This window comes from Chelon labrosus, assembly GCF_963514085.1.
Source record: "Chelon labrosus genome assembly, chromosome: 10".
In the NCBI taxonomy this organism is placed as follows: Eukaryota; Metazoa; Chordata; class Actinopteri; order Mugiliformes; family Mugilidae; genus Chelon; species Chelon labrosus.
In genome coordinates this window covers 16,896,843-16,919,494 of record NC_140360.1, presented here as the reverse complement: position 1 = coordinate 16,919,494, position 22,652 = coordinate 16,896,843, and the positions used below count along the sequence as shown (strand labels likewise).

Below are 22,652 nucleotides of genomic sequence, written 5' to 3'. Positions count from 1 at the left end.
TGTTTAAGGACACTGATTATTGATTCAGCTGTGAAAGTGGCTGTTTAAATTCCTGAAATACTTTCACTACTTTCTGACTCATCTGCATTATCACTGGTTTGTGTGTCCTTTTACACTTTAAAATATCTAAACCAAAAGTCCTCCTAGTTTCTTTCAGAGTAGCTTAAACTATGTGACAAACTAGATGATGAATATGAATTAGACTACATGGCCACAGGAAATTAGTGCAGAGGATACGCTTCAGGGTTTCTGTGACATGATTTCACCACATACTGGACAATTTTTCTAATAACTTCTGACTTAAATTCCAACATAGTTAACTGGTCATAGACCTGGTAGAGGCACCATGTTGGTTTAAAATCTTTCTTTCCTCCATGTGGAATGAGGGGGGCTCTCGAGAAGGTCATGACCCTGGAATTACAGTGCCTCTCCTCATGACAAAGACCCCCTTTCAAGCTCTTTCACCTGGGCCTATCTACCAAAGAGGTACATGATAAAGATCACACAGACGTTTCATCACCCTTCTGGCTCAGCTTCACAATAGATAATTCTGGCAGATATGTGCTATTTTGTCAGGAATGTTGCTGAGAAGGTAAATAATCACGTTAAAAAACTACTGGATAATTAAACTGCATATGGGCCAGCAATACAGAGAGACAATCATAACATTTAACTGCTGTTTGCGGAACATTTACTTTTAGCTAAAAGTTTGTGGTTGAAGTTTCCTTTTTACAAAAGCCCTAGCAGACCAGTCTTTGAAAGCCCTCACAACTTCTTGTTAATTGTCTTTGTCCAAATTTACCCAAGCCTCTCAGAAAGTTTTACTTTAAAGAGAACATTGACATATCCGTTGACTGGTTGGCTCGACACTTAAAGGCTGTCTAAAGTCTGCGGATTAATTCCTAATCCAAGAGACTGGTGCAAAACAACCCCACTGACCCAGTGTTGAGTTCCCATAACCGGAGAGTTGGACTTCTAGTAACACCTCATTAATGTGGACACATTCACATCTATTTGCCGTCCAAGTGTGTTTTACATGTGGATCTAGTAGTCACGTGTAGTGTTTAGTTAGAAAAGATATGTATTTTATCTGCTGATTAAAACATAGCACATGGAGTTCAATTGATAAAGATTATGTGCAGACAGTTCTAAAGATGCTCAGCATACAGGTAGTCAAGGAGGAATACATAATTTTATTATATTTGTGTACACCAAGACATATTTGGTTTATATGCCAATAGTATTTTATAGTTCTTTTAGACTTGTCCACAAGGAAACTACTATTTTTATGAAATGACGTGAGTCGTGGCGCTGAAATCCAGCTTTTTACACAATGGCATGTAGTTGATTCAAAGGTTGACCTGTACTCTGCTGCTTGTGTCTGTCATTTTAATGTGAAAGTGAAGGTGCATCTCTTGGCCTGGCCAGGCCAAACAGGTCAAGGGAGGAAGGAGGGCTTGAGTTAAAAAAAAATCCCTGGGAGAAGTAGATGCTGCTGGATTGAGGGGAGGGAGATGTGGTTCAGGTTTCAGCCTGACAGGGGGTCTGGGGGAAGGACTGGTATTTTGGAATATACGAAGATCCATACAAGGCACAGTGGACATAAAACCGCGGTACTTGCCCTGACGCGGTGGGTGCAGAGTGCCAGCTGGGGCCCCGCGTTGGATTCCACTTAGATTTTGGAGGGTTTGACTGCATGGTTCCATAAGTCTCTGGGAACACTCACTTAACACACCACTGTCTGAAAGCCGGGTCTACTCCGTCCCTTCATTCTCACCCAAGCTCCTGCATGTCTAATATTTAGACATGTTCAGCTTTGTGGATTCAAGGACTGTTCTGCTACTTGTAGCATCCCAAGTTGTTTTACTATCCGTGGTCAGATGTCAGGAAGAGGATGACCGTAAGTTGCAAAGTTTCTTTTATTTTTCCTTTTTTCTTGCAAACTCTGTAAGCTCTGATCCCATTACTAATTTTATGTTGCCATTTCAATACTTCATACCTGTAGTTTTATAAGATTTGTGTTGGGGAAATTACATTTCTGTGGTGTTATGTCAAATGAAGCTGTCTGGATGTAGTTTTTTTTTCATGTTAGTAAAAATATAGAAGTTTTTACTTATTTCTGAGCTGTGAGTTCATACTGTGAAACAGGCCGTCAAAAGTCTTTCCACAGAAGCCAGTGCATTTCTTTCTGTAGGATAGCTGAGGCTGTCAAGGTGCATCTGTGTGGGATGGAGGACCAGGTGAACAAGTGCCCATTTGTCACTGGGTCCTGCTCAGACTTTCCTGCAGAGTTTGGTCACATTACAGTCCTATTTGCTTAGCTATATTAAGCTGAGTTTCAGCTGGAAATCAGCTCTGCAGTGTTTTCAGCAAAAAACTATATTTCATGCATGCCTTTTTTTCCTGACAATCTGTAGCACAAACAATTGCCCACTATGTACAAATGAAAAGTGAGTTTAATTGTTTTTTCAAGACTTGCAAAATAAACCTCAGCCACAGGGTTTGGCTGGAGCAGACTCAGGATTTTCATGATGCAAAGTGACAGGGTCAGACAGCGCTTGACCCCAGACTAGCAGGCTCAAAGGGGAGCAGGAAGGGAGTAAGACAGAGGACAGCATGCACAGCAGGGAGTCAACAGATGATGGACATATATTTTTAGCAAGATTCACTTTAGGTTTACGGCTTCTAGTTTTCTCCTGTCTTATTTCTTTTATTAGCTCTTAGCATCCAAAAGTTTAAATAAAAAGACATGGTGGTTCATTTGCAAGCAGTCAAACTGATTGTCTCATAACACCTATGTGCTAAGTATCACTCTTAAAAACTAATTACAGTAGTTAGCAGGCCCAGTCCCAAGCTGTATGCATTAAACAAATCACCCATTCTTAATTCCCCAATGTGTTTGCACTAACTCTTAGCACATCTATGGGATCCAGATGGAGAAATTCAGAGAGACACCTCTGTTTACTTAAGGCAGCAGCTTGTCAATTGGGCACAGTATCCCTGTAAGAGAGGTTCATTCATTCGAGCCGCAGAGCAGGCCTCCAGGTTAAATATACTGAGCTAAAGACGTGAAATACCTCAGGGCTGTTAGCTGTTAACTGTGGCTCGTGTTGACATTAAATTTAATGCTCCTGTAAAATTCTCCATATGATGAATTGGGGAATTCTCTTGCCTTCTTTGTGAGTTATTATTAAAGCTTGTAAATTATAGTTGTGCTCCACAGTTAATCATTTATACCAGAGTATTTTTGGGTCAAAGCACCTGTTCATCAGCATCAAAGGGAAAAGTCTTCTCCCTCCATGTTAATTTAAAGTCACTCTGTGTTTTATTAATGCATTATCCTGTTTTTTTAATGTGAACACTTTTTCAGAAAGTCTTTTTATTTAAGATTACTTCTTTTTATTTCTTCCTTCTGCGCACCTCCACTGTACCCACTAACCACTCCTCCATCTTACCCCATACTGCTTTTACTCCTCCCACATCCTCGTCTTGCCCCTTGACCCCTTACATCCTCTTATTCCCACTTCCTTTTCTTAAACCTTTTTTTAAACATTTACTATACCATCTCACAACACTAAAACAAATCCCATTGCCTTTGCTGGTCTTGTTCTTTCTTAAACCAACCTTTCTACCCTCTTATTACTCCTATTCCTTTCCTGTCCTCCTGTCACCCGCCCCCTGCTGGTCACCACAGAGGAGGCAGGTGGCTGCATCCAGGACGGCCAGCAGTATAATGATAAGGATGTGTGGAAGCCAGAGTCGTGTCGCATCTGTGTGTGTGACAGCGGAGCGGTTCTGTGTGATGAGATAATCTGCGAGGAGATCAAAGAGTGTGCCAACCCTATCATCCCATCTGGAGAGTGCTGTCCCATCTGCCCCGCTGATGCCAGTGCGCCCATTGGTTGTAATTTATTTATTCACATACCCATAAATAAATTACTCTTTTTTGCTTGCATTTATCTCTTTTCTGGCTGACACTTTTGAACAGGGAACTGCCACTGAATCCAAATGTTCTGCCTGATCAGGATTAAAATAGATTAGAATCATAGTGTCTGCTTGATTTCATGATTTGGAGTTTGTAACTCAGTTGACATCAGGCGTTCCCTATTCACAAAGTGACCCTCGTGTTTTTTTATGGAGACTAGACAAGCAGCATTATCAGGATTTTTACATCCTCAATGAAAGTCTTTTCCATTTGGGATTTGGATCCTGGGATGTGCTATCTGGTCTTCACCTAAACCAACAGAGACACTTCTGCACAGTGTAACACAAGATGAAGTCTGTCTTTATATTGAGCCACAACTCAACGTTTGACCAGTTCAAGGTCTACTCTAAAATTTAAGTGTCTTCTTAGAGTCTCTCTAACCTGTCATGCCAAGACTACACTATATGGCTGAACCTGTGAAAGTTTCAGGTTCTTGTACACAGCTACTGTATTCCTGTCAAATGATGACTAAGCTGTTAAAGACAAAACACATACATGAAAGTATTTTTTAAATCTAAATTAGAGTAATTTGAACAAAATCATGACTATCAAAGCACATTTAATGACATCTCATCACTTTCTCCAGGCAGTCAGTAACAAATAATGTTTAATTTCACTTGAAGTATGGTTCCATAAATTTCCTATAAATAACAACCCAAACAAAATGTATTAAATAAACTGACACCACTTGCTTTCTACTTGCTTTAACGTTTTGCTTTAATGATTGGATCTAAACCCTCATCTCTCAGTCCATGCTTGCTTCTGCCTCATCGCTTGCATCATTAATATAAACTGGATGGGTTCTTTACCTTTGGGGTTTGGTAAATGGTATTTGATCACCTTAGCATCCTTAGATTTTTCTTGCAGGTTCCCCTTTCTTAGGAATCACAGACTGTAGATTTCAAGTCAATCATGGTGTCTGAAATGTGTCACAGCAAAGTACCACTTTTAATGATGTTCTTCTTTCTTCCCTCTCATCCGTCTATCTGCAACAACAGAGACTCTTGGTGCTAAGGTGAGGTGGTGGGAAAATATTGATACCTATACTCCCAACAAATAATACCCTCACACAGCATAACTTTTTTTGTAAATGTAACAGTATTTAATTTTGTTTTGTTGTTTTTCCTCATCTCAGGGCCAGAAAGGAGAACCAGGAGATATTGCAGATGTAAGTATGGACCCTCCTGGATACATAAGAGTGAAGAAATACTTAAAACATAACCACTGAACATGAAACTACCAGGCTTCCTTAGAGAATTATCAACTGCAGAATAAAAATGTATTATTAAAATATATCATAATTCTCACCCACACAAAGCATACTTTCCTTACTTTCCTTGAGTATTCAACATTTTTCCACAAAGAAAGGAAAGGTTTCTCACTGATAACCACAATATCTAAGAGTTCCCATTAAATGAGGACAAACCGTGCATTCCTAGGACATAATGAACCCAATCAAATCCTCTTAGCTCTTCTCAGCAACTTTGGGTCAAGTGCACACGTCAGGTGAAGAAAGTCAGCCAAACCAGAGGTCAAGAGGAGGTGATGTTTTTAGAAAAAGCTTTTCCTGTCAAACTAATTCCTCATCAGGTTTTAAGCATGAGAGCCACCTCCTACAAAGTTGGAATGTTCTCGAAATATAGTGTGTTTAGAAACAAAGGAGGCCTCCTGACTAAACCTTCCTTTTCATATTTGTGCAGGTTGTAGGCCCAAAAGGACCCCCCGGCCCTATGGTAACTATTAAACATTTTGTTAATTCTAAGTTTGCCATATTTGTTTTGCTGTGAATCTTTTCGTCATGTTGGGTTGCTCAGACAAACATGTTTGTTTTTTGCAGGGACCCCCAGGCGAGCAAGGATCACGTGGAGAAGCTGGCGCTAAGGGTGACAAGGTAAGAGACATCACACTGAGACGAAACAACCCCCCTACTAATCTACTGTGGAGATAATTCAGAGGAAACTGTCTCATATTAATTGATACTGTTATAAAATAATTTGAGCTCTAAGCCACCAGAACTTGGTCAAACAACAGCAGTTCTGATCATTATTAGAAGTAAACTGGCTGAGTCAGTTCTACACAAGCATGGGAACCTAATCATGCAAAAAATATATGACTCTAAATGCCTTGTTAAAAAGGAGATCGATGAAACAAGAGACCACTGAAACCAGTGACTAACAGAGAAACCATTTCATGCAACTGTAAAGCTTAAAAAATATGGAATTAACACGGTGCTCCTGCTGGTTAACGCCAGCAGCAGATGGATGAAGTCACACAGATGGTGGCTTTGTCTGCATCTCTGTACAACACTGTTACCATTATGACCTGAGGTCTTTTTTTAATGCTTTCAGTGACTCAAAGAAATCACCTCTCTCTCTTTTCCCTAGGGAAATCCTGGACCACGAGGAAGAGATGGTGAGCCTGGCACCCCTGGAAATCCAGGACCTGCTGGACCACCCGGACCACCAGGGCTTGGAGGGGTGAGTCTAAGCTGTAAAACACGGCATTTTGCCAAATTGTGCCAAGCCCAATATTACACACACACACATACCGTACAGTGTTAAAATGTATGACACACTGGAAACTAATAATATACTGTACATTACACTGATATCTGTGTGTTTTCCATTACTCAATATGCTTGTTCTTTAGGCAAAACAGAGGACGAAAAAACTGATATGTGAATCTGAAATCTGGCATAAAATGATTCTGTGAAAAGCATAAAGACATAAACAAGTGAACAGACAAACCAGCAGGTCGACAGGCTGCAGACACACTGGCACCTGTTATAGAAATAAAAAGTGTGACAAATTATGTGCAGGGAGCAGGTGCAGGTGTTTTTCAGGCATATCTTCCATAAAGCTCCATTCAAATCAGTATTTGAGACCCACTTAGCTCCAGCAGACAAACATGATGAACTGAGACTGGTCTGTTTTGTGTGTTTACAGAACTTTGCTGCTCAGATGGCCGGAGGTTTTGATGAGAAGGCTGGAGGTGCTCAGATGGGTGTGATGCAGGGACCAATGGTATGTAGTATTGCTTACTGTGGTACATCTTACAGGATGAGTCTATGTGTAATTGTCCAGTATGAAGAGAGTTTATCTTCCACAAACACCAAACATTATTGAAAATGATGAACTTAAAAAATACTTTCATCACTGAGATGATTGCAGTGCTGCCACCTTGTGATTGAGTAATTTGAGTAATTTCTCATGCAGAGATTCCATCTGACTTTTTAAATTGATGTTTGCTGAGCTGAATACCGGAGTTGAAATTTAAACAGACCATAAAAAGAGTATGTTTGAGAATAAATTACATTGAAATGTGCCTTATAAGTCATATTGCATAACATTATTTTTTAAAGATCTCTAGAATAGATTTTGTAGAGGCCTTCTAATAAAGGTATGGTAATGGGATATCAGCTCTAAGGCCTTTCTGAGCCCAAGTTGGATCAAGGGTTACATTTTACTCAGCTTTGGTTGTTTGTTTGTCGGATGAGATTGTAAAATATATTCCGCACTAATGTTTTATGTCTTATGTTTCTTTTTCAGGGTCCTATGGGTCCTCGTGGTCCTCCTGGACCTACTGGAGCTCCTGTAAGTACATTCAGTCAAGCACCCAGTGTTCAAATACATCAAGAATTGTTGACATAAATTTAGAAATTTATATTGCTGCTGTTTGTCATTTGAACAAATAGGGGCCACAGGGTTTCCAAGGCGCCCCCGGCGAGGCTGGAGAGCCTGGTCCAGCTGTAAGTATAAATATCAATCCCAGAATGCATCTCTACTTGATATCTGATGCAATGTTTAAGATTTAACAACAACACATACTTTCTTATTGTTCTATAGATAGTACCATGAGTCCATTTTAATCTTAATCAAGCTGTTTAGTACATCTCACTCAGAGCAAATCACTAATATTACAGCTAACTCTGGAGATACAGTTAACACTTTGCATCACATAAGACTATTTAATTGTCCGTATGTGGAGCTAGTACAAAATAGTAAGTAATGACTTGTCTTGTTTGCTTTTTGACAGGGATCGATGGGACCTCGTGGACCACCTGGACCTTCTGGAAAACCAGGAAGCGATGTAAGTGGCGAATCATCAACTAAATATAATGCTCAGAGCTCCTTAAATTATAAACACACTACCTACACCAAGCCATCCTTATTTTTTTTTATATAAAAATGGTCCTTAAACATGTTCCAGCTATATACAAAACTATCTCAGTCTGTTCCCTTACTTTTACACTGACATCAAAGTCAATCTGTTCCTTCTTTTTCACAACTTTTCACAACCTACCACCAGGGGGCACTATATGTCCCCAAATGTTACTGAAGAAAATGATGACTTCACACGTGTACCTGTTTGCAGTAGCTTTCCAGTGAAGTGCATGGCACTCATTCTACTTCCTGTTTGTCTTCAGGGTGATGCTGGCAAACCTGGCAAAGCTGGTGAACGTGGACCTGCAGGGCCTCAGGTGAGCAGATAATAATCAGTATTTTTCAGCTGTAGCCCACTTAAGGCTTAAACCACAAAATGGCGGTGAATAAAACATAATCATTTTTTTTTTTATTTCAGGGAGCTCGTGGATTCCCTGGAACTCCTGGACTACCTGGAATCAAAGGACACAGAGTGAGTGTTTCAGCCATCGTTGCTAAAATATGAATTTTTAACTAAACTGTAGATGCTCATTCACAATGAATGAACACTGGCTGATGTGTGAGTCCTGATGTCATGTTTCTTTCTAGGGTCATCCTGGTCTGGATGGAGCTAAGGGAGAGACTGGTACTGCAGGAGCTAAGGTTAGATCATTGTCTAATTGTCCTGTATCTTTAGAGCTTTCACTGTTTTATGCTCACTTCTTCTAATTTTTTCTTTATCTTGGTTCCTATCAGGGTGAGAGTGGTTCTTCCGGAGAGAATGGTGCCCCTGGACCCATGGTGAGTGTACACTGCTATATCGGGTCGACCACATTTATAGTGTATAGTATAGTGTATAGTGACACATTGCTGGTAAGAGAAATAATAGATGTTTGAATCAAAACGATTAACCTGATCAGTTGTATCTTCTGTCATAGGGACCACGTGGTCTGCCTGGTGAGAGGGGACGTTCTGGACCTGCTGGAGCTGCAGTAAGTGATAATTTCACATATGCATCAATCAGTTCACAAGAAAATAAGTTTCTAACTCTGGATCCTTTGGTAGATTATAATTTTATTGGCCTTTTTGTAATGATCCACAGAAGTGACTGTTCTGTCTTTGCACTTTTCAGGGTGCCCGTGGAAATGATGGCTTGCCCGGTCCTGCTGGTCCCCCTGTACGTATCACAGTCCCCATTTTTTGTCCAATTCATCTCATTGATTTTTCTTTTATAATTCAGTTTTGTATCACTTTGATATATCACAGCAGCAAGGTGATCAAAGGTGAACTCTAACCTGATGATTTTTGTTGCCACTACAGGGTCCAGTTGGTCCTGCTGGAGCTCCCGGTTTCCCAGGATCCCCAGGAGCTAAGGTTTGTACAGATCACTTCATCCTAAATATGTATCTGTAGTAGACCTTATGTATGGAGTCTCAACCTATAGTTTAATTTTTCATAGACAACTTATACAAATTACTCATAGACATAGACAGGTTATATCAGTGTCATGCATCTTGGAACACACCGTATGATAACGAGGAACTCCAGCATTATGTTCAGCCGGATGAAATGGTGGTACAAATGCTGCAGTGTTATTCACAATTTATTATGACCTGCCAGGGAGAAGCTGGTCCTACTGGTGCCCGTGGAGCTGAAGGAGCACAGGGACCCCGTGGAGAGGCTGGTACCCCAGGATCTCCTGGACCTGCCGGAGCATCGGTTAGTTTACGATCTCAGTATCATTCTTACATCATGATTTTTTTTCTGATTTATTGTTGATGCACTGTAATGCAATGTTTCCTCCTTCTCTGTCTGTATAGGGTAACCCTGGTACTGATGGTATTCCTGGAGCTAAAGGATCTGCTGTAAGTCCATACTCTTGATGGTTCTTTGATGTTATATTATCTCATCATACTTTATATTTTATCAGATCTACATTTACATGATACGTTATTGTTTCTTTTTACCTGAAGGGTGCTTCTGGTATTGCTGGTGCTCCTGGATTTCCTGGCCCCCGTGGCCCACCTGGACCTCAGGGAGCAACTGGACCTCTGGGCCCCAAAGGACAGTCTGTAAGTGAGCTGTGGACAAACTGAAACTATGTGAAACCTCAATATTTGCTCATGTTGTGATTAGTAATTGTTGTGGCTGTCTTCTTTTCTTGCCATGTTTAGGGAGACCCTGGTCTTCCTGGATTTAAAGGAGAAGCTGGACCCAAGGGAGAGCTTGTGAGTTGCTCAGATTGAATTTAATGGATTTTTGGCCATATAATATAGTGGGCCATAAACATAAGGAGACATCTAGGACTTGGATTGGATTTACTGATATGTCATGATATTTTCAGGGCCCTGCTGGTCCTCAAGGTGCACCTGGCCCTGCAGGAGAAGAAGGAAAGAGAGGCGCCAGGGGAGAGCCTGGAGCTGCTGGACCACTCGGACCTCCAGGAGAGAGAGTACGTAATCAGGACGTGGAAAAACTTATTGGTCACTTTTTACCAGTAACACAGGTAACATGGGCTTTTTATGCACACTCTAATCTTTATGTTTCTTTCTGTGATTTCTCTCAGGGAGCTCCTGGTAACCGTGGTTTCCCAGGTCAGGATGGTCTTGCTGGTGCTAAGGTGGGTCCTGTGCAAAGTAGTATTTATTGAATACTGATTTCATCTCACAGACACCGCTGTCTTTATCTGTGGCCAAAACAGTACGGCAAGACAAAAATATAACAGCAGCTGATTGTTATGTAACTCATATTTAAAGCTTGATTCCTTTTGTCGTTTTTAAGGGTGCCCCTGGTGACCGTGGCGTTGCTGGTGCTGCTGGGCCTAAAGGTGCTACTGGAGACCCCGGACGCACAGGAGAGTCTGGCCTCCCTGGAGCCAGAGTGAGTCTTGCAATTTCACACAGTACTAGTCCAGAATCAGTCAAGCAGTGTTGCTCTCCTATAGTCTTCTTGGATATTTAGTGTGGTTGCTGTGTTTCCACTGAATTCATTTCATCCAGTGCAGTATCAAGAGTTGTCCCACTTTCTGAATAATGCTGACAATATCTAAAACATGGGTGTGCCTTTCATAGGGTCTTACTGGTCGTCCTGGAGATGCTGGTCCTCAAGGCAAAGTTGGACCCTCTGTAAGTACAATATTAATGTAATTTTCTATGATACACAGGCCTAACCACTGATATGCATTTTCATATCCAAAAATATTACTGAAGCAGCACAGATGAACTACTATACATGTCCATTAAAACACAGTAAATATAACGCGAAGTCATTTACTGCAACATTTAATTCACCATGATCTAAAGCATTGTATTGAATAGACTCAACACAATGAGTCTGTATTTCACTGTAGCAGAGAACAGAGCAATTTACACTCTCTTTACATTCCATAAGCCACAACGCCTGATACACAACCTAGAGACATCTATTTTCACTTTAGAATCATTTTTGCATTCTAGTATAATGATCTTTACCTACATATATAATATAAAATATACATTATAAACATCAAGAGCACAAATGTTTCAACTCTTGGGTTGAGATCTGCTGCTTCTTTGTTTCAGTGCTGATTTATGATTTGTGCTTGTGACAGGGTGCTGCTGGCGAGGACGGTCGCCCTGGCCCACCTGGTCCTCAGGGAGCCCGTGGACAGCCAGGAGTGATGGGATTCCCTGGACCAAAGGGAGCCAATGTACGTGTCTGAGTGTCACAGAGTTCACCATTGCCAGCAACACACTATTCTAAATACACCCCTGTACACGCATATACAAATGATACTACTCTACTATAATTATACTACATTAATCTTTGTGCCCTCAAAAGCCAAAGAGACTTTCCACAGATGATTTAATGTTGTTTCTCTTCAATAGGGTGAACCTGGAAAGTCTGGAGAGAAGGGTCTTGTGGGTCGTCCTGGTCTAAGAGTAAGTACCTTTACCTTCCTCCAACTCTTACAGATCTTACAAATGGATTCAACAATTTCAGTTTCCTGAGCACTTTTCATAGTTTAAGTGCTCTTCTCTGAACAGGGTCTGCCTGGAAAAGATGGCGAGACTGGTGCTGCTGGACCTTCTGGCCCTGCTGTGAGTATTTCAGTATACCTACATGTTGTAAGATATGTCTTACACTCAGATGACAGTTTGCTTGTTCTTTGCCCTTCACTGATCACCTGTGTTTGGGTCTATGTTAGGGTCCTGCTGGAGAGAGAGGAGAGCAAGGACAGCCTGGACCCTCTGGCTTCCAGGTGAGTACATGTTATCATCTGGTACACCTGCCTGTACACGCAAAACGTTGATACAAATAATTAAAACATGAACAGCAATAGAAGTTGTCAGTATGAGACTTTCACCAACTCATTTGCTGTTGTTGAACAGGGTCTGCCTGGACCATCTGGTGCCCCTGGAGAGGCTGGAAAACCTGGAGACCAAGTGAGTATTCATTTTTACTGATTTGTGCCATCTGTAGGTTCATCTGTGGTTTAAGAAAGTAGAGATAAGGTAATGTATTTTATATTAAAAGTAACTGCCATTTATTAATTTCAGCATCAGCGTCGTATTATTATTGTGCCCTACAGCACAATTCAGTGCTGTTCTCTGTCACAACAAGAAGAAGCCACTTAAATATCCCTGTGTTAATGCTAAACGCTAAAATGACCAAAATGGCTCATCAACCCCCCAAATCAGCTCTTATTTAATAGTCTTATTAGTCTTTATTCTCTGTTGTAGTATTATGATTTTGTCATTGTCTATAATTTGGCATTTTAATGTTTTTATATGACATGGTTATGTTCCTGCAGAATGGCCAGTACAATTAGCTTTAAGTACAACAAATTACATTCATTCACATTCATTCTTGGACTAAGAAGGACAGCTCAACAGAAGTTTTTAGATGTGTGAATGTGTGATTATTATAAAAACTAATAAGTCTTTTCTTTCTGCAGGGTGTTCCTGGAGAGGGTGGCGCTCCTGGTGCTGTTGGACCCAGAGTGAGTTTCCATGTTCAGGCTTCTCATCTACAGTTCTAGTGTTATTAATCGAAAGAGAAATACAAACACTGCAAGCTATGTCTATCATGTACACTTAGAGTCGGTAGGTCTTGATTTTAACTGAGATATTGATGTCACTTCCTGTTTCTCCTGCTGATCCACCGTGTCTTTGTTCACTGACAGGGTGAACGTGGTTTCCCTGGTGAGAGGGGTGGTGCTGGACCTCAGGGTCTTCAGGGACCTCGTGGACTTCCTGGAACACCTGGAACTGATGGACCCAAGGTCAGTAGATGATTTTTGAACCTCTCCCAAATAATTGCTTATCTTAGAGTGAAATAACTATACCATGTAATGTATTAGCTGTTCCTTAGAAAGTACTTTAATTTTTCCATGTGGAGCTTAAGAGAATGTGTGAAGAAGTCTGTGGTGGCTGGATTTAACTTAATATCATCCACATCAGAATGTCTTCAGGGTGAAACAAAGGATAAAAATTTAAGTCAAGCCAGAGTCATTGCTTAAAAAAAACACACACAATGAATTTTTGATAATTTCTTTAAGCTACTTAGGGTTTTCTTAGGATTTTCTTTTGATTTCTTGAACAATGGGCAAAGACTTCCTGAAGTCTCTACTGATTGCCTGGAAACCTCACAGTTATAACTAAACTCCAGACATTTTTGCATCCCGCCAATAACTGTTCCATCATAACCCAAATTAAACCACAACATTTTTACACTTAAATATCTGCCAGATATGGCATGTTTATCAGTGACCTTTACATATGCTGGAGCTGAAAGCCGACTGATTCTTAGCAGTGATGGTGTCATCTGTGTCATTGTTGGATATGCTGAAAAGCAACTTTGGTCAACTTTTCTGAAGGGTGATATATTTTAAATGAATAATGAAGCTTTATTGGGACAGATTAAAGCTTTTTGCAGCTTTTATAAAATACTGCAGGTTCACCATGACACCAAAGAATATGACTTACCAGTGAGCTCCTATTTCTAATCCAGCTTTGCTTCTTGGTTTTTATCAGGGAGCTATTGGACCAGCTGGTGCTGCTGGATCCCAGGGACCCCCAGGCCTGCAGGGTATGCCCGGAGAGAGAGGAGCCGGTGGTATCCCAGGACCAAAGGGAGACAGAGTGAGTGACAAATATTTTTTGAAAATGTTATGGCACACTTTTATTTTAGCTTTGTGTATTATTTCATGAGTAAGTGTGTAGCTCATAGTAGTAGTGCAGTGTAATGTCTAATGCTGCACAAATAAATAATTTCATAGGGTATATGGTTAAACGTAGCCTTCTTTTTTATCCAACAGGGTGACAATGGACAGAAGGGACCTGAGGGCGCTCCTGGAAAAGATGGTTCTAGAGTGAGTTCAGAATAAATTTTGAAGAATAAAACACTTGGGCAATTCAACATACATTCACATCTGAGCTCTTTCTCTTATTTCGCCATCCATGCTTTTTTCTTTCTCAGGGTTTGACTGGTCCCATTGGTCCTCCTGGCCCATCTGGACCCAATGGTGCCAAGGTATGAATACCAGCGTTTGCTCCTAGATGGTTAAAGAGATCAACTGGGATATAGTTTACTTCAGAACAAACAATATTGTATGAGAGTCATCTTGGTTGTTTTAACTGACAGTTTCTCTTCTATCCAGGGTGAGACTGGACCTTCAGGCCCAAGTGGTGCTCCTGGTGTCCGTGGTGCTCCTGTAAGTACCTTCTTCTGTGTCAGTGCCACAGTTTGGAGTAAACACCAATGTTAAGTACTTGGTCTGATATGTGGGCTGATTGGATTAATACTTTCTCACTGTTAATTCAGTCTGTGTTGTAACAGAAATGTATTTGTGCTTTCTAATTTGGTCCTATTTAACCATGGAATTCCAACCCTTATCCTTGAAAGAGTGTCATGCTGTAATAAGTATTATTGGCAGCACTGACCAACAGTCTCTTCCACTTTCTCACAGGGTGACCGTGGTGAGGTTGGTCCTCCTGGGCCTGCTGGCTTCGCTGGACCTCCTGTAAGTAAAATCACCTCGATACTTTCTGTTCACATCAAATAGCTTAACCCCATTTACTGGCACTCTGCTAATGTCACTGTTCTGTTTGAAATATACAGGGTGCAGATGGTCAGCCTGGTGCCAAGGGAGAACTCGGTGAGGGCGGACAGAAGGGAGAAGCTGGTTCTCCTGGACCTCAGGGACCATCCGGAGCTCCTGGACCCGTGGTGAGTGTCTGACCTGAAAGTGAAGACCCGGAAATGGACACTTTATCTCTTGTATCCATTTCTGTATTAAACTAAACTGGAGATAGACACACAGCAGTGCTACATTGCTAGAGTTACTCTAATGTGACGTGAAAATGATTAATTGTTTATCTCTTCTTCAGGGACCTACTGGTGTAACTGGGCCTAAAGGAGCACGTGGTGCTCAGGGAGCTCCTGTAAGTAACTCCTACACCATCACATATATGGTCCATTTTGTAGTCCTGAACAATGACTGATTAATTAATACTTCATGTAAACAAGACACGGGACACACTAAAACTTAGTTAGTTGATAGAAAAATCTTCAGAAATGCCCAAATAAACCCATAATTGAAAATCTCAATGAAAAAATACCTCCCAAGGTTAGAGCTCCTAATCCACTGTGAGGATTTGTTGGTAGTAAACTGACTGACACAGTTATGACACAATTTATTTAATACAGTAACACAACTCATTTCTCAACATTTGTATTGTTTACTAATCTAGTTGGACACTCCTCATTTTTGTTCATCCAAAGCAAAAGCCTCAATTAATAGATAGTAATCTTTAATTGTAGCCTTAAAGAGATGTAGATATTTGGATACAGTATAGACAGTAAATTAAACTGGCAAGCCAACCAGGTGGACACAGACCAGTTTGCATGGATCACTGTTGGTGCTCATTGTTATTTCACCTCAACATACACTAAACGAAACATATTTTTACAAACCCATCATTACTTATTGCACACTGTCGCATTGTGCTTTAGAGATGAACATCAGCAAATCTAAAGGTATCTATCTGATGTCACATTGGACAATGAAGCTCCAACTTCTACTGGCAACATTAAAAGCCTTACAGAAGTAATACTGTACCAGCACTCTGTCCTAGTGTCACAGTGAGATAGCATGTAATATACCAAGACTTTAAAACTGACCAATGAAATGAGATCAGTCATTATACTATTAATTGTATTACTCATTATTTACATGTGTTTCCCATGTGTTTTCCCTAATGTGTCAAAAGGAGAGTATGTAGTTTATTTTGATTCAGCATACAAGGAGAAGTGAGTTTATGTGTTGATGTTTACTAAAATCTCTTTCACATTAACAGGGCGCTACAGGTTTCCCTGGAGCTGCAGGCAGAGTTGGAACTCCTGGTCCTAATGTGAGTATTTCATCAAAAACAAACAAATAAATTCTAAATGATTTTATTTCTGCTCTCACCCACTGAAATTCATTATCTTTCCAATGTAGGGTAACCCTGGCCCTTCAGGTCCTGCTGGCCCTGCTGGTAAAGATGGACCAAAGGGTGCCCGCGGTGATGCTGGCCCCCCAGGAAGACAGGGAGACGCTGGGCTCCGTGGACCTGCTGGCGCACAGGGAGAGAAGGGAGAGCCTGGAGAGGATGGGCCACCTGTGAGTTTGATTCTGTACCTATTTCAGTTCAGTCATGTGCACCTGAACAAGAACATTTCATGACTTGGTCTTCTCTGTCTTGGCTCTGTAGGGTGTTGATGGACCTTCAGGTCCCATGGGTCTGGCTGGATCCCGTGGTATTGTTGGTTTGCCTGGTCAACGTGGAGAGAGAGGTTTCCCTGGACTCCCTGGACCTTCTGTAAGTGCTTTTGTCAACTAATGTGTTTGAGTTTGTTTCAGTGTAAGCTATGGGACAATTGAAATAAAATTGTAGATACCACATAGTTTTTGTAAATCTGGACATATCAACATTTTTCAGACAACCCTTAATTTTAATGTGACTTTGTCTTAGATTTACCATAGACCATCTCTAGTTACAATATCTGTGAATAACTCAAAACTGTGAATAGTGATTCTTTTATTGATTTATTGAATGTCCAGATATTATACTCGACCTTTGATGATGATGAAGGAGCTGCTGAAATATATGTTTTTTCCTCTGTGTGTAGGGAGAGCCTGGCAAACAGGGATCTCCTGGCTCTGCTGGTGACCGTGGACCCCCTGGACCTGTGGGCCCCCCTGGACTTACTGGCCCTGCTGGAGAGACTGGAAGAGAGGTAAGAACTGAACAACAATAACATCAAAATAGTCATATTTACAACTCCGGAAATAATGCTGTCATCTTGGTCCATCAAATCGACCCATGCTGTATCATAATTTTAATTTGGGGTTTTTTCGTGAATCAGGGAACCCCTGGATCAGATGGACCCCCTGGAAGAGATGGATCTGCTGGAGTCAAGGTGGGAGACTCCCATAAAGATCAGAAATCAGTCTAACACTTTACTGTTTGACAAATACCTACCAGATGTGCTAGTTAGCAAAAGTGACTGTTACCCTGCGTCATCATCTTTTGTCCTCCTGCAGGGAGAGCGAGGTAACACTGGTCCTGCTGGTGCCCCCGGAGCTCCTGGTTCCCCTGGTGCCCCTGGACCCGTCGGACCCCTCGGCAAGCAGGGAGACAGAGGAGAGGCTGTAAGTGACACACTGTAGGGATTATAAGATAAGATAAGATTTTATTTGTCACATGCACAGTTATACATAGTAATATATATAGGCACATTATATATATAGGCATATTATATTATATTATAGGCACAGTGTTGGGCACTGACTCATACAGTATATTTCATAAAATTCCCACTCTTATCATTTCTTTACGTAGGGTGCACAAGGACCTGCAGGACCCCCTGGATCAGCTGGTGCTAGAGGAATGGCTGTAAGTATACTGAAACCTACCATTAAGTTTTTTTCAGATTTTACTTTGACTGAGGTGATTAAAAGTGCTTATTACATGCAGTAATGAATTACCTACCAACCTTTACTCCAGGGACCACAAGGACCACGTGGAGACAAGGGAGAGGCTGGTGAGACTGGAGAGAGGGGACAGAAGGGTCACCGTGGCTTCACTGGTCTGCAAGGTCTTCCTGGACCTCCTGTAAGCAATTCAAGCCTAATATTTCATCCCTGCAGTGCCACTTATCATCTGTCTTGTGCGTCCTCTAATCTGTTATTGTCCTTGTCTTGACAGGGCCCCGCCGGAGATTCTGGATCTGCCGGACCTGCAGGACCAAGTGGCGCTAAGGTGAGCAAACTGGGTGAAAGAGAAGAAACACTCCCTTGTTACATTTCCATCTTGCAGCTTTAACATTCAAGATATGTGATGGTAATGTAGGGCACAGGTCAGTCTCTTTGTAAGTCTCCAATCACCTGACTTAGATGGGGACAGGAAAGGCAACGTGCTTTAATTACCTACTGCTGTGATAAGATGGGCAGCCAAAGCATTTTGTAATTACTCTCCGTGAGGAAAAGTGGCAGACATTCAGGGGGGACCGTGATTTGTGAAACCACTCCTGCTGAGATCGGAAATGGGCTTCAATATCTGTCCTAGATTAGCCGAACACTGAGGATGATAAGAAAAAATGTGAAGAAATGTCACCATACGAATACTCTTCATGCATTAGGCAAATGTCTGAGCATAGTAGAGAGAAGCTGCTGGTGCATTTGAATTGATTTTTCAGATTCTTTCTTATCCAAACTACATAGTGGCTTTAAAGTCAGAGAAAAAATAGTTTAACAGAAAGTGTAAGTTTAGTAAATGAAGTGGCGTTTCATGTGAGCATCCTCTGGCTGTCACTTTGATTAACACTCACTGTTTCTGTAGGGACCACCTGGACCTTCTGGACCCGCTGGCAAAGACGGAACTAATGGACAGCTTGGTCCCATTGGACCCCCCGGACCTCGTGGACGTTCTGGAGAATCTGGTCCCGCTGTATGTAACATGCCGTTAGAAAATCTACAACCTCCACAGGCCTATATACTGTTCTGTTCCAGTCAGGTCTCATTTCTCCTCTTTCACCATCCTTTAGGGTCCTCCTGGTAACCCCGGACCCCCTGGTCCTCCCGGTCCCCCTGGCCCTGGTATCGACATGTCTGCCTTTGCTGGACTGGGTCAGACTGAGAAGTCCCCCGATCCTCTCAGGTACATGAGAGCCGATGAGGCCTCCAACTCTCTGAGGCAGCACGACGTTGAGGTCGATTCCTCCCTCAAGTCCCTCAACAACCAGATTGAGAACCTGCGCAACCCCGACGGCTCCCAGAAGAACCCTGCTCGCACCTGCAGAGACCTCAAACTGTGCCATCCTGAGTGGAAGAGCGGTAAGTAGAGCAAAGATCCAAGGCCTTACTGGCCACTGAAAGATAAATGAAAACAAGCTTGTGTGGACTGCACTTTTAATGATGTTCATGTGATGTTATACTATCCTGTCTTCATACTTCTGGATTCCCACACTGCATTTCATACAGTATAAAAATAACTACGGATTGTCTGTGCAGAAAACTTTGAAAGCACCAGAACAGCAGGATAGAGCATCATCAGTTATGCTGTGATATGCTTCTATTTCCCCAGCTTGCTTAATTAGTCTGATTATGTGGATTCACTGATGCTGAACACTGGAGATTTAATAAGTTTAGAAAAGAGGTGGCCTGGCCATGTTTAGAGTTCAAACTAAAAGATAAATGACTAAGAACAAGACACAACACTCAAATGAACATATTATAAAAGATTTAATCAAATATCTCACATAAACCACACTGATTAAATATTTCTCAGCTCAAGAACATGGTTTTGTAAAATGAGCGATTCGACATTTTTGCATTCAGTTATTAGCCTCCTCTCATCATTTACCTGCCTCTCTCATCTGTCCAGGTGACTACTGGGTTGATCCCAACATCGGTAGCACAGCTGATGCCATCAAGGTCTTCTGTAACATGGAGACCGGAGAGACCTGTGTCTACCCAAGCATCGACAAGGTACCAAAGAAGAACTGGTGGACCAGCAAGAGCAAGGACCGCAAACACGTCTGGTTCGGAGAGACCATGAATGGTGGATTCCACGTGAGTAGTGTTGTGTTTAAACTAATCCCGAAGAGACGGAAGTTAATGTGGAATCTGCTGACTCCCCCGCCTGTTGTCTGGCTCTACAGTTCAGCTACGCGCAGGACGGCCCTGCTGGCAACGCCGGCAGCGTCCAGCTGACTTTCTTGAGGCTTCTGTCCACTGAAGCATCCCAGAACCTCACTTACCACTGCAAGAACAGCATCGCCTACATGGACCAGGCCACAGGCAACCTGAAGAAGGCTTTGCTGCTGCAGGGCTCCAATGATGTGGAGATCCGTGCAGAGGGAAACAGTCGCTTCACTTACAGCGTGCTGGAGGATGGCTGCAAGGTGAGTGCGAAACAGAAACAGGACAAAGAGCCTCTCAACTACATATACTATATATTTGTAGAAATGTCATTGCATTATAAGACTGTAGGTAACAAATTTATCCGTTGTCACCCAACAGAGACACACAGGCCGGTGGGGCAAGACTGTCTATGAGTACAAAACACAGAAAACCTCCCGTCTGCCAATCGTGGACATTGCTCCTATGGACATCGGAGGAGCGGATCAGGAGTTCGGAGTGGATGTAGGCGCTGTCTGCTTCTTGTAAAGTGGAGTATCACAATGGCCCCCCAAAACACAGGAAATAAATAAACTCAACCATGAAACATTACACACACGTCCACAATAAAGAAGACTGGAAAATTGTAAAAGAAAATTGATACTTTTTCTCTCACAACAAAGTGCTCTCCAAGTTGTACTCCCTGGATGTTAGCACTGAAGGGCACCGGCAATATCTGTACACCACACCAGCATTCTCTGTCAACCCGCTTCCTGAAATCCAGTCATGTTTCCCATGGCCCACTGTTGACGGGAATGAGTCAGAGCCAGGAGGAAGAGGGACCAAGCAAACAAGTTATGGAGAACAGAAACATGACTTGATGTCACTTATTTATTGTCTAACCTGAATGGGCAGAGTTGAGGTAGGACTGGACGGGTTCACTTTGTAAGTAAGACAAGCCCCCAACCTTTTCCACTACAGAACAGCCGCACAACCTCTGTCCCAGTCCTACTCCACCTCCCTCCCCGTTTCCCTCCTCCTGACACACAAATACGGCATTTTGAATCAGTGTAGAATTAAAATCAATATTCTCAGTAAGTAAAAACCAACCGTGCGCTCCAGGCCTGTCCATCGTGAGCAGGAGCCGAAGCTTTACTGTGTATTATAAATCCTTGGTTCTATTGTTGTAAAAGTCTGTGTTTATAAACAACCAGATGGTTTTATATATATTTCCACATTATGTGTGTACATGTGTCTATATGCACACCAACACTTTTTGGAAAGTGAGGTTACATTTGGGATGTATGTTTCAGTGTCCTGTACCCCTTGACTGCCCATCAGAAGAAGGCCCAGTTCTCATCCCCAAAAACATTGAAAAAATTGAATTTGTTTTGCTCATTTTTTATTTTTTTTGTTTTATTGTAGTCATCCAGATTGTTTAAAGCTACCTCACGCTGAAAAACAAAGTGAACATGTTGAGTTTAAATCTGAGCTGAACCAAACATTAGCTTTCAGATGGATCTGGGGCTGAACGGCCGTCTTTGCTTTGGGTTGCTCTCTCTTCAGAAGGTGCTACGAGTTCTGTTAATTCACCCCCCCCCCCCCCTCCGCCCGCATACCCCCAAACCCCATCCCTAATTCCCACTAGCCTCACACCACACACTCACACTCCACCCTGGAGGAGGGGTGAGCCGGGTTAAGACAGGGGAGACAGGGCTCGGAGTCCCCAACAGCCGAACGCGGGACTCCGGGGACAGCTGATCAAAAACAACCAGGGTGGGTTGTCTCTGTGTGTGTGAGGGCGTGTACATTTTTCTAATTAATTTTATTATGATCACGATCGTTTTTGTTTTTATTTTGTTACACTTCTAATTGATGTAAATTGGAAAATAAAAGGAAAACCGAATGAAGGCTGAGGTGGATTTTTAATTGACTTTTGAATAAAAACAGAAATGGCGCGAGGATGTATCTCTTCTTTCAGCAGAACCATTCACGCGTGCTCGAAAACCTTTTTTTTTTGCTAAACCTGTACTTCTCGAGGTCAGTTACTCTTCACTGTGAGTGTGTGTGAGCATGTGTGTGATAGTTTAAGACTGTGACGGAAATGTGTGTCTTCGTGGGAGAATCTCGTAACAAAAAAAAAAAAAAAAGAACAAAAGTACTGTATTCGTTCTGCGGTATCAGGGTGGGGCTGACGCTGGCTCCTGTTTGTCTGAACTAACACGCATAAATAAAGAACATATTGTTGACTGGAATCAAGTATTTTGTAGAGGAGTTGTGCGCCGGAACAGCTGCATCTCTGCTCATATTTACTGCTTCCTCTCCTGAGCAATAAAAGCTTGACTGAAGCCACTGCAGTGACATATTTTCATTTAAGGTC

The 22,652-nt window shown here is 41.9% G+C and overlaps 1 protein-coding gene across 1 annotated transcript; it reads left to right on the top strand.

Moving 5' to 3' along the window:
* Positions 1–1,806: 1,806 nt before the first annotated feature.
* LOC311494667 (uncharacterized protein) lies at positions 1,807–21,622 on the top strand (the record flags this gene model as incomplete). Its single annotated transcript, XM_084553838.1, has 54 exons — positions 1,807–1,900; positions 3,695–3,901; positions 4,984–5,000; positions 5,121–5,153; positions 5,686–5,718; positions 5,823–5,876; positions 6,370–6,462; positions 6,931–7,008; positions 7,534–7,578; positions 7,680–7,733; positions 8,021–8,074; positions 8,412–8,465; positions 8,567–8,620; positions 8,737–8,790; positions 8,884–8,928; positions 9,066–9,119; positions 9,260–9,304; positions 9,448–9,501; positions 9,748–9,846; positions 9,948–9,992; positions 10,101–10,199; positions 10,302–10,355; positions 10,472–10,579; positions 10,694–10,747; positions 10,909–11,007; positions 11,199–11,252; positions 11,717–11,815; positions 11,994–12,047; positions 12,153–12,206; positions 12,314–12,367; positions 12,498–12,551; positions 13,064–13,108; positions 13,292–13,390; positions 14,142–14,249; positions 14,426–14,479; positions 14,587–14,640; positions 14,768–14,821; positions 15,077–15,130; positions 15,229–15,336; positions 15,498–15,551; positions 16,467–16,520; positions 16,610–16,771; positions 16,863–16,970; positions 17,281–17,388; positions 17,518–17,571; positions 17,696–17,803; positions 17,994–18,047; positions 18,159–18,266; positions 18,360–18,413; positions 18,993–19,100; positions 19,198–19,486; positions 20,037–20,224; positions 20,314–20,556; positions 20,675–21,622. The coding sequence occupies 54 exons, from the start codon at positions 1,807–1,809 to the stop codon at positions 20,819–20,821; spliced, it is 4,464 nt and encodes a 1,487-aa protein (XP_084409964.1). The 3' UTR covers positions 20,822–21,622.
* Positions 21,623–22,652: the final 1,030 nt, after the last annotated feature.